Consider the following 12,543-nt stretch of genomic DNA (forward strand, 5'->3'; position numbering starts at 1 on the left):
CCATCTGTCCTGCCGATTTATACTGTTAACAATAAGACAGTTCTCTGAAGTCTGATGTTGCTGTTTATGTAGGACCATACATGATTTAAGTATAAATAAATAAATAAATGTATAAATAAATACAGAAATAAATAAATTAATAAATAAATAAAAAATGAAATTAATTAATTAATACAGAAATAAATAAATAAATACGTTAATAACGACAGAAATAAATAAATAAATGTCTTAAATATATTTGCACATTTATTTATTTATTCCCTGATTTATTTTTCGATTTCAGTGTCCTTATGCTAATGAGAAAGGTGGGCCTAACCGCAGTCTCATGCCGGATTGGTCGCAGGAGTGTAATGATCCAGCCCTACTACCTCTGCCTCTCAATGCTGACTGGTGTCCAGTAGCTGTTTGCAGCGTTGAACCAGTTAACGCTTAAAATGAGCTAGATCAAGTTCAGAGGGTTAGTTAAGGTTATTTTTTATTGGGATGATTTAGGTGTCAGTAGTCCTGACTGAGAGCGCCACGTCTGGTGTTGTACTGAGCACAAGGAGCGAGCCGAGAGGAGAAGGAGGAAACAGAAACTCCAGCTCGGTACAAACCACCTGCAGCTTCTGCTCTGCCCATGAAGCAGCTGATCTCTGAGCGGATGTGACCAGAGAAACTCTGTGTTTTCAGGGAATAAATAAATAAATGTGCAAATATATTTAAGACATTTATTTATTTATACTTAGTCATGTATGGTCCTCCATAGCTGTTGCTTTGGGAAGCAGTGCGATCTATCAGAGCTCTGCCACAGTTTTATTCACCAAAGTGGCAATAGACAAGTCTTTTTGCCACTTTGGTGAATAAAACTGCCGCTACCTATCACTATGACGTAAATGTCTATTGCACAATATAGAGGGTATGATGATGATTATGACACCATCAGCTTTTAGATTGGTTTCTCTGTAAGCCTCACTTGCAAAATGCTGAAGCACTTACAAGAAAACGGAAGATGGCTGCTGCTGCTGTCGAGAGGTCTGTTGAATCTGCTGTCGAGACAGCAATAAACAAAGTGGAAGGTATATTTTCTCTAAAACACAGTACACTATAGTTTGTTAATGAATTATTTTGCTCTGTGATACATCACATTTCATTGCTGTTGATAACGCCCCCTCTGAAAGAAAAACATGAACGGAGAGGTTCCACACATTCACATAGAGAAATGTATCTGATCCCAGGCTGACATTGTTATGCTTTGACTGATGATTTCAATTTAAGCTACTTACTTTATGCAACTAGAAGATGTAAACAGGGAATTTTGTGCCGCCAAAGTCACCTCTTATTTTAAGATTGAATAAGTATAATAGAATATAAAATTGTGTTTTACAATTAAATAAAATACCAAAACCTCAACCAGCTCAAAGCTGCTTTCATGTAACAACATTAGTAATTATATTGCAACAGTGAAGAACTGCTCATCTTTAATGTCCTTTTTTTGCAGGGGTTTGAGATAATATTTTATTTTCCCCTTTGCGTACAACTGCTTAATTATAAACAGGGCTTCTGACTTTGTGTATAACACAGTGTAGTAGAATAAAGTGCACGTTTCACCACTGATTCATTTTGTTCTCTTCAGTGTCTCTGTCTTATTGTCTATGTCTTATTGCTAAAAACAGCTTCCTGTTTCTCTTCATCAAAGAGGAGGAAGAGGACGACGATGACGAAGGGTTCATTTAATTCATTGTTTATACACGATTGTTTGTCTGTGGGCTACATTGGGTGTTAACAGCGTGATACCTGAAGGGTAACAATTATTAGGACTATTCAGCTATTCAACCCACAACAACTGCATACCACTGGCATTTTGTGGGCATTGTGCATTTATAATGATCCTAATTGTAATAGGGGTGCCTTTGATAGAGCATGCATGCTCCTTAAATGCCAGATCATGCAAAGAAGCCCTACAACAGAGCGACATGCATTAGAGGTAAGACAGACTTTATCTGGAAGGCAGTGTATAATTGGTAGAAAAAGCACCAAGCCAGGAAAATGAAGGCCAAAACAAAGCTCATCCAAGCGAAGCATCAAAGCGATAACTGTCTCACTTCTGAACCATTTGCATAAAAAACAGGGACAAATATCATTTAGTTTACAGGGATTTCCATATTAACGAGTCTGAAGACATGAACTTAAGCGCCTGGCACGTCAGAAGCGGCCGCTGTAATTCCTTCAGCACAATCAATTATAGCAGTCCTTCAGGTGTGGCAGTAACTAGACAGAGACACGAGGGAGGTGGGGGAGGGGGGGGGGGGGGGTCTGCCAGGCAGCGGCTCCCGTTAGACGCCGGACTACGCATATCCCTGCACAGAGATAAACAGGCACTGCCTCTGTGCCAGTCATATACAGATATAATTAGTGGAAGGAAGAAGAGGGAATTCCGGAAGATCCACTTTAGCCGCTAACAACAGACACAGCACAGCACAGACCAAACCTGCTTTTATAGACGAAGCGTGTGTGTGCTATAGAGTTCAACTGTCCAAAAGCCACTGCACTGGGTTAAATGTTCCTTTATTATGATCAACAGCAGAAATGTGTTTAAGAAATAACTCAACCACATTATTTTCATCAATCAATAAATCAATACTATTGGTGTGACATCCTCTGTTCTTAACCTACCAACAAAATAAATATTAACAGGGGACAAAAAACGACGTAGAAACCTCAGAGAGCCACACGTGATGGATCCTCTGCCAGGATGGACAGATGATTAATAGATGCAGTGTGTAGCTGAACACATCAACAAAATAACAATATTTACAACATTGATTTGAAGAAACATAATGAAAACGTCAATTTTTTAAAGTATTTACATATGGAAATGTCTAATAGATATTAAGGTAGCAGCAATGACAATTTTAGAGGAAGAGTTATTCCCAGTATGGTAGAATATGTATATCTAAGCAATGTTGTTGTAATCTTAGTCCACGATAGGCTGCCACCACGACCACGATCAAATACATAGATGTATACAGTAGATTATAGAAGGTATATTTGTGAGCTAAATTTTGACAATTATGTCTTTGGTAGGAAGTAACGGGCTTGGAGCTAAAAGCCACAGAATGCTGCAGCGTGGGCATATCGGCAAGAAACCAAGCATCGTTTTGGCTTTAGGATTTGTCTAGAATAAAAAGTCTATTGAATACCACAGGGATTATCATCCCATTGCAGGCGTTGTGAGCAGTTTCACCCACAGCGATTTTTCTCCTTTAAACATCTCAGAGTGTTTCAGTAGAGCTCAATTACTGAATTTTCCGAAGAAGAGAAACTATCTAGAATTTTACAAAAAAATATATAAAAAAATTATTTCATTTTTCACTGAGCAATGTTCTTTTATTTTTATATGAAGCAACAATTCCCTAATCATTTCCTGGAAGGTCCCTGGAAATTACAGATTGATTTGGTAAAACAGTGCCATTAATAGAGATACACCTGAGAATCTAACCACTTATCTTACTCCCTGTACTTTGTCCATTTCCTCTATTTATTCTTTCCATTTGACACTTTCTGCTTTGTCCTTTTTTCATCCTAAACTAATTTTAAACTCCTTTTCCTATCTTCTTCCTTTCAGCTTTCCCTCAGATTTATGTCATTCTCTCCTTTGCTCTGTTGAAACACTCGTTCTATCACACTTCTTTTTTACTTCCTCTTTACCACGTTTAACCGCTTCAAAACATTTCCCCCACAGAGTGTAGTTTCTAATCTACATCAGGTTTTGTTTGTAGCCAGGCCCTTACTGAGTGTGATTGTGCTGAACACTTTGGGAAGTAGAACATGAATACTGTATTATAATAAACCAGCATAATACATACACCTAGTTTATCATTATCCATTGAGCTAAACCCCTTCAAAATGTTTTGCTCCTCTTCACACCTCTGCAGTGTATTTTCTGTGATCCCCATCGGTTGTGGAAGGAAAAGCACAGATCCACCTGCAGTCACTGCCAAGCTGAGAGGACTGTTTACCTACCAATACAAACAGACAGCTTGGACGTACCTTAAATGGCATGAAGTGAAAACAATTGCTGCAGACCAGCGGAGCCGATGGTCTGAATACTTTAGTGGTGCATGTCTGATGTAATCGGACAGAATCTTTGTGGTTCACAGGAGGTGAATCAGATGTGCTCTGTGCGCAGGAGACACCACCTGATTGTTCTCCACTTTCCTCTTGTCCTGCACATATGGAGATCAAACTTGTTTTTGTTTCCGCTCTTAGAGGAAATGAACCGTTCCCAAGGAGCCGTGACTTTCCATTTGTGCTGTCATATTTTATTGCTTGTCGCAGAACAGAACATCCTGTGCAATTTGAAGTCAAAGTCAGGCCACGCAACCAATCTGGGCGTGACATGTGAAGACAGTGAGAAAATATGTGATATTACGCACCCAAGGAGTGAATGTGGTTGTTTTTCAGTCTGCAGAGAGATCTATTATTTGAAAAAAATAAGTTATTTATGGGTATAAAAGTTTGTGTATTATCTTTGGCCTTTCACTATGTCTTTGTGCACTTTTAGACTCCCAGCAAACAGTATGCAACGACAGTCAACTGGCTTCTAATGCCTGCACTGCAGGGCAACCTCCATAGGTGTTAAGGTGCACAAACCACCCAGTCAGCCCTTCTTCAGTAATATCAGCTAAACCTGCAGATAAATGGGCTGTGAACCGAGTAAACAGCGGTCGCATGTACGGACCCGTTTTCAATTACCTTGCGGTTAACCCCGTCAAGAGGTCTCCGTCGCTGCACAGGCAGCAGCTCATCCCTACGTCTCTGCCTCTCTCCTGCACTCTGCTCTCCTCTCTCTGGTCCCAGTCCTTTGATAGTCCACTGTTTTTCATGTCTTTTAAATTTCACTCATAATGACGAGCGCTTGAGCCGGTCCATCATCCATCACAAAACATCTATTTCTACACACAATTGCATTCATATATGAATCTATTATACACCAATCTATTACTTTCTTCTCTAACTTTATTCATATTTCCTTTAATCATTTCTCTCTGATGTTTTAAATTGTTTCATGATAGTTATTACATTTTTTTTCTTCACTTTAGCCTTTAAAATCAAACATGTTATAGTCTGAGCATATATATCCTTATTTATTACCTTAATGAAGTTTGATGACATTGCTGAGATGCTACTTCTAAAGGTGGTTTATGGGTAAAGGTGTATTAATTATATAAATAAATCCAAAAGAGGCTTGTGTAAAACGGAATTCATGATATCCTTACTGCTCTCTTCACTGCTGTGTTATGGGAGGTGAGCATATTGTACATACTGCATCTGACTGACGATCTGACTGTACACTTTGAGTCCTTAAAACTGTACATAGTCTTCCCACATCTTTGGTTGTTGAGAGCACAAATCTGCAGGCTTTCATATACTGAGTCATCTCATACTGTGTCGCAGTACAATGCATTATATTTATTGGGACATTTTCAGGATCAAAACGTAATTCACAGAGCATAATGCTTGACTGAGTCAGTGGTGGTGATGCGATCTATAAGAAACCCCCTGGTAGCACCTCTTTGCCTTTTTTACTTCTTCTCTATTTGATCATTTCCATATGGACAGACACCTGACAGCAGCTCATCAGGAAGGGATATGGGACACCGCAGCTTCTTTCACTCTATTAACCCATCTGAGTGTCCCGACCGCTTCCTGTGTACTTACCTGGTGTTTGTCATCAGGGGAAATCAGCTTCACAGACAGTGCACTTGCAGCAGTTTGGTGCGAATGGGGCAGGACCCATGCTGTCTATGATACGTTATGTGGACACATTTAGGGAGAGTGTGCTGTTGTTACTACACCAGCCAATGAGGCCAAACATGAAAAAAAAAAAAAAAAAAAACGTGGCAATATTAACGTACTTGCAGGAAGAGTCTGCACTTTCTAATGTGTTACAGCACAGGGCCTGTGACTGTTCTGTGGCAGCTCTTACACCCATTCTTTAAGCTGTCAGTTGCCCAATAAGAACTAGGAACATCCGTTGTGCCAGGAAGAATGGGATTAATTGCTGAGCCCAGCAGGTGCAAAGTTTGTAGAGACTTATCCATGAAGGCTGGAAGCTGTAATTGCTTCCTAAGGGTCTTCTACAAAGTAATACAATTAAGAGTCTGAATACTTTTGCAAAAGAAAGATATTCACTTTGTTAGTAAGGCTGACTGATAGCAGACCGATTAACAAAATGGTATGAAAATCTCAATAAATTCCGCAGAAGTAAAGGGTATTGGGTATTATCTGAATCCACTGTATATGACCATGATGAGTAAAACTATGACTGTTGACTCCATGACTTTAAATTCACATTTCAATAGGATTCAGTTTGTTTTTCCAAACTAATACACACATTTATGTCACAAAAAAACATCAATATATCACAGTGTACTATAAATACAAATCTTATTCTAGCCAGACAATGCCCCCTTTGTAAATCTAGTGTTCAAAGTGATAAATAAATCAGTGTTTATTGGATGATAATTCAGATGTTGTGACTTATTTTTAGGCATAAAACAAAAAATTTGAATAGGAATTATACCCTGGTCTTTAAATATATCCACTTTATCACTTCATATTGAGTTTAAGTGAAAACAAAGAGTTGTAAGATGAATCTTTTCAGTGAAATCTATTTCTCATTTTGGAATGTAGGAGGAAACCGGAGCAGCTCAGAGATAACCCACAAGACCTGAGAACATGCAGCCTCACAGAGAGGGATTTAATGTTGAGGCAGATCACTGTTTAATACACCGACGGATGGCAAATAGACACAGTGTGACAGGAAGGCAACCAGGACTAACCTGTCTGATGGTCCTCGCCACCAGGCTCTCCAGCACCGCACCTCGATCCTCGTGGAGGAGATGAACTTCATCCAGGATCAGCAGACGCACAATCTGAGAGAGAGCAGCATCTCCGACACTCTTCCTGGTCACAACATCCCACTTCTCTGGAGTCGTCACCAACATCTGGAATCGTACACGAGAACAGTGAGAACGTGATCCTGGTCCTGTTTTTTTAACCAGCAATAAATACAACCCTCTATAAAAAGACAGTGATGAAATAAAGGAACAGCTAAATGGAGAGTATAAGGGCCTTAAGACCAAGACACACCAGGAAATAAAGAGGAATGTGTGATCTAATCATGTTAATTAAGCAACAAAACAACAGCGACAGCGTTTCTTGTTCCATTTATTTGTCCCTAGCAGCCGGTTACGTCTGAATTTTCAGCTCCTCTGTGCATATTATGACCTAATTTATCACCATTTTCCAGCAGCACCTTTGTAACTAAAAAGGCACTGACCCCATTTGTTACTGTAAGTCAGTGGTGATGTGTGAAGTTCCTGTAATTTAATATAAAAGCACCTCGCCACTTTGCCAAGTGTTGACTATGCTAACAACTAGATCAATCCGGACAGTGGTGTGTTGGCTCTGTGCTCTAGATCCACAATCTGCAATGAACCGTGCAATAACTAGGTCTTTATAGAGACAACTATGATGAAAGCATTGATCAACCAATATGTATGTGACCAGTCTCAGCATTCTAACCTTATGAGCAATTCTATAAAAAAAAATGCAGATGATTACATTTGATCACATCGGCCCAGAAAACAAAAGAATTGATGTTTCATCCTTTATAGCTGAGCAAACCTAAATATAATGAATAGCGAGTGCTTTTCCCTGAGTTACCTGACACAGCAGTGTGTCTGCAGGTGCTCACAGCATCTCAGTGCTGCTTGTTAAGTATCTGCACACAACAGCAGCACTCCCACATGTGCTGCTGCGTCTGCTGCGTCTGCTACGTCTAAAACATAGGCTCAATTATCGAGTGTTTTTTGTCTTAAGTCATCTGGTCTATGCTCTAACTGTGCCTCCACTAACCACACATGTTTCAACATTGTATATATTGGATCAAAATGATGGTAAAGAAACACAATCAGAGGATTAAGTCAACTAGAAACTGAGAACGAAAATGGATTAATGGAGCACTCCGCTGCATTCTATTTAATAGATCTGTTGACTAGTCGTGTGGATCAGTTGTTTAGTGTCTCTGTGGATCCGGAGGAGCTTTTCCAAATTAGAAAAATAATATGCTGGCATCAAGGGTGCCTCAGCTTGGTCTCAGTTTAATATGTAAAGGCAGAGATTAAATAAAGGAACAAGAGGTTAGTTACACAAAGATAATGTAATAATAATAATAGTAAAAGTTGACACATTTGTTGAGTAGTAGTATAATCATCTTCTTGTTCAGTATTATATTAATGTCAGCTCAATTTAGGAATTTTGAGGAATGTGGAATTTGTCCCTTGTTCCTTTCACTGACATTTCTTTAAGAAACAATTACAACAGCAAATGATGCTTTTATGTACTCGTGAATGTGAGCACTGTTTTAAGACAGGCTTGAAAAAAGTGCTTCTATCCTTAAAACCAAATCAAGCACTAAAGATAATAGGACATCTTCATCTCGGCTTCTCAGGTTTGACCCATTTCTATTACATCGTCTTTGTATCAAGTCCAAACAATAAAAGATCAAGATTAAAGCCTCAACATTAAGATTGGTGATAAATTATTCAATTGAGCTCGGTCACACTGCTCTTTATCTCTACTGCCAGAACTCTGAGTATTAAGTCATAGGAATTCCTTTGATTTCCCCAAGAATATTGAGATTATTTTAAAGATTATTGCTGGGTAAAAATGTAATGAATTACTCGCAGTGTAAAACAAAATCCCCGTGGAACACTGTGTCATATTCATGGGCTATCAATACACAATTATCCATAGCTCTGCTCATTAAAATGGAAACAGAAGCAACTAAATCAACACCGTATTAACATACAGTGTGGGGAAGTTACATTACATGTTTAGTATATGGTGTTTACCTCAAGTTAGTGTCAGTATATGTTTTAACACTCAGACCGACGCGTTTATTCGGTCTTTTCAAGAAAAATACTACAATGCACAATTAATGGTGTGTGAACTGTTTGGCAACCTGTTCGGGGGCTGAGCAAATTCCTATTAAACTCTTTCTGTAAAAGCAGTTCATTACATCCTCTCTAGTTTGCATTTAAATCAATCTATCCGGCCATTAGGGACTGGCGCGCTCACAGAAAAGGAAGCGCCTGCTCCTAATTGGAGCTACTGGTTAATCTAAATGGAGGCGCTGGCAAATGGAGCACAGGCCAGAGTGCTTCCTTAATTGCCTCACAAATGCACACGAGGAGGTGCAGAGGAAACAAGCCATTGTTTGGCTGAGTGGTGTTTTTTAGCCAATTCATCAATCAATCGCTGCAGGACAGAAATCAATCCTCTATATCCACTGATTCTGCTAATGTTTCTCAAAGGTGACGAGTTAATCACAGGATAGGTTCATAAACCTGAACAAAAACAAAATATGTTTTTAACAGAGGCCTTGTCGGCAGGGCGTTTTTATGAACTCAAGAAGGTAGCTAGTTTTTTATAGTCCCATATTCTATTCGGTTGTTTTCTTTGTAGCTTTAATATTGTGGATTTACCTGCCAAAATCCATTTCAATAAGATTTTACATCTAATCCTTCACTCTTCACTAAAGCTCTGACAGGAACAGGCCTATTTGTGTCAGTCTCATTAACCCTTGTGAGACTCTTTTCTGATTAACTAACTCTCCTATACTGAAGTTTTAAACAAAATTTTAAAAAAATGGGACTGAATTGATGCAAACGGTGACAACCCCAACTCAGGAAAACGTGATGGAACCTTACATCTCTGAGCCAGAGTCAGGAATGCAGAGACGAGAAACCACCTCCCCTAACAGGCTCATTGTGTACTTTTTATGCATGTTCTAGTAAATGTAAAGAAAAAGGGTCATGTTAAAGTTTATATACACAGTAGTCGCTGCCACTAGATGTCTCTCTCACACAAGCATTCCAGATGAAAAGAAAAGCATCATTTGCAACCCCTGTTAATTAGCTAGACTGATGCCGCCGCCATTTTCTAATTGTTTCTGCCAAAGTTTCTTAATGAACCATCATATTTTTTTATCTCCAAATTCTAATGTTTTAGTCGGTTGCTGTATTGTATAGCTGTGTGCAGTGCTTTTGACAGGGTGCTCTCTCGCATTATGATCCATAAAGTTGTTACCTTCCACACTGACAGTCAGACCTCGTAGTTCCAGCTGCAGTTGTGTCCATACGTGCACGTGGCGTCAATACAGGTCTCTCTCTTAAGCGAGGACTTGTCTTTTACTCTTTAGTCGATGTAGCTGCCACTCAGAGTCTGAGTCTGATGTGTTGTCCGTGTGCATGAACGTGCACCCACGATACCACCATGGATTGTTAAACACTGTTCAAGTTCTTTCCTGGTGCATTCCACCAATTTGTGCAGTAGTTTTACATTAGCTAACCGACAGATACACAATTAAAATGTAACCTCTTTGTAAGTAAGTCATGGTGGGAAGATGAAAGGTCTGTTCCATTACCTTCAGTGCTTAATTTGTAAATCACAAGGTGCCGGAACGCAAAGTACATATGACAGTGCAGGGATGAAGAGACGGGCACCGGTCCCGGAACGCATACAGAAAACGGTGCTGAAAAAGCATGCAAATGCCCACTGACAATGCACACTGCCTTCGCGATCGACGTATTGGCCACTTGTAAGGAATCACCTTTTTTTTTTTGGCGTGAGAAATTGGATGTGTGTCACACGCGGAAAGCGTGAGAGTTGGCAGCTCTGTATTAATATTTTTTTCTATACGAGAGTTACCGGATCAGCCCAAATAAGTCCCGGAACACGGGCAGGCCAAAAACAAGAGGTGCCGGATCCTGTTCCGGCAGGATCCGGCACAAATTAACCCCTGATTACCTTACTGCATTGTAGTTTGTCCATCTCTGGTAAAAACCTGAGCTTAGCATGAAAAAATGTAGGCATTGTAAGTTTGAGGCCACAGCAACAGGCAGCTTGAATCAGAGGGGTTCATCAGGCTAAGCAGGAAGCTACAGAGGTAAGGTTGTGATCCAGTATAACCAGGCCAGCAACACAGTGAAATGGAGATCACAGCAGCAGGAAGAAGCTGCTTTGAAAAGATGGAAAAATGTCTTTTAACCAATGACCTTGTGTCAGTCCACAGGATATCATCAAATTCAGAAAACCATCTGTCTTAACTGTCAGACAACCTGAATGTTGTTTTACTGTCAGTTTGATGAGCCTACATTCACCTCAACTGTTCCAACATCACATAACCAGCTGCGCCAGTGGATGATCTGATATTAACAAGAAGCAGCAGATGAAGATGTGGAAAAGGATGTACAGCAACCAGATAGTCAGAACTGGTTCACCTCACAAATGTATGCTCTCCCCACTGCTCTCCTAACTTGATCTTGATGTCCCTCAGGAGACTTGACTGTTACACTCCTGACAGTGACAGGTCTGCGTTCAGACAGGAGTTTGAACAGTTGGCTCTACGGTGCGGTCACAACAGCCTGGAGCTGACCATATCAGTGGAGTTCAGGAGGAACCCACCCCCCCCGACACATGCTTATGTTTATGTTGAGCACAAATGAAGTACTTCAAGAGTACAAATGAGTCATTTCAGAGCACCTTTTTTATATCTACCTCTCACACCTGCTATCAAATTGAAAACATCTTCCCAAACGCAAACGTAACACTGAACATTTTCATAAATGGAAATTTCCTGTTTAACATTTTTTATGTTAATTCAAAGTGTAGTGGGAGTGATTACCTTTCCCCTGAGTTGTAGGTGTGGGCAACCATGCACAAAATAGGTCATGGCAGATCGCACTAGCTTTCAGCACTTAGTTACTAATTAACCATATTGGTAGTATCCTGGGTCTTTCCATTAAGTGCCAGGATCCGATAAAGCCTGATATTTCAGTAATCATTTGTAATAATACTTAGAGTTGGCGTTACACAAAATTGGCTGACAAACATCAGCAGCTATTTCAATTGTGCATGTGGACGCACTCGTCTTGTGCTGCCTTCAGAAGAAAACAGCCGGATTGTGAGGCAGCTCCTTTCTTGGGTGTCACAAACTGATATTTCCTCTCTGGACAGGGGAGGAAGAGGGTCTGGAAGGTCCCAGGATGCCGCCCACCCACACACTGGCATCCACATGGCAGTATCCCTCCAAACCCTTTCTGTTTCTATGGTAACTATCGCAGCCATGGAGCGAAGAGGTTGTGGAGAGATGGGGTGGGTGGGAGGAAGATGTAGTGGGGATGGAAGAGAAAGGCATTTACTGGATTGTGATATGGGAACATCTAACGGCTTGTCAAGGCAAACTGTAATGAAAAGCTTTATGCTGCATTTATGTGTGTGTGTGTGTGTGTGTGTGTGTGTGTGTGTGTGTGTGTGTTTGTGTGTGCCTGTTTGATTTCATGCGAATTGGCTGAATTGACATTTGTCGTTATGTCAACAAAAAAGCAGAAACCTGTGCAATCCAACTTTTATTACAGTTGTGATAAATAATATGAACACACGATTAACAATATATCATCTGTACTGTGTCCGTTTACTAAAAAATTAATT

The 12,543-nt window shown here is 40.0% G+C and overlaps 1 protein-coding gene across 2 annotated transcripts in view; it reads right to left on the reverse strand.

Annotated features, from left to right (window-relative positions):
- The window catches only part of ascc3 (activating signal cointegrator 1 complex subunit 3), a 121,076-nt gene that overhangs the window by 55,529 nt on the left and 53,004 nt on the right, over window positions 1–12,543 (reverse strand). For both annotated transcript variants that reach the window (XM_053432395.1, XM_053432394.1), the window contains exon 11: window positions 6,828–6,992. In XM_053432395.1, coding sequence (XP_053288370.1) covers window positions 6,828–6,992 — 165 coding nt within the window. The remainder of the gene's footprint in view (window positions 1–6,827; window positions 6,993–12,543) is intronic.

The sequence above is a fragment of the Pleuronectes platessa genome, chromosome 10 (assembly GCF_947347685.1).
Source record: "Pleuronectes platessa chromosome 10, fPlePla1.1, whole genome shotgun sequence".
Classification (NCBI taxonomy): Eukaryota; Metazoa; Chordata; class Actinopteri; order Pleuronectiformes; family Pleuronectidae; genus Pleuronectes; species Pleuronectes platessa.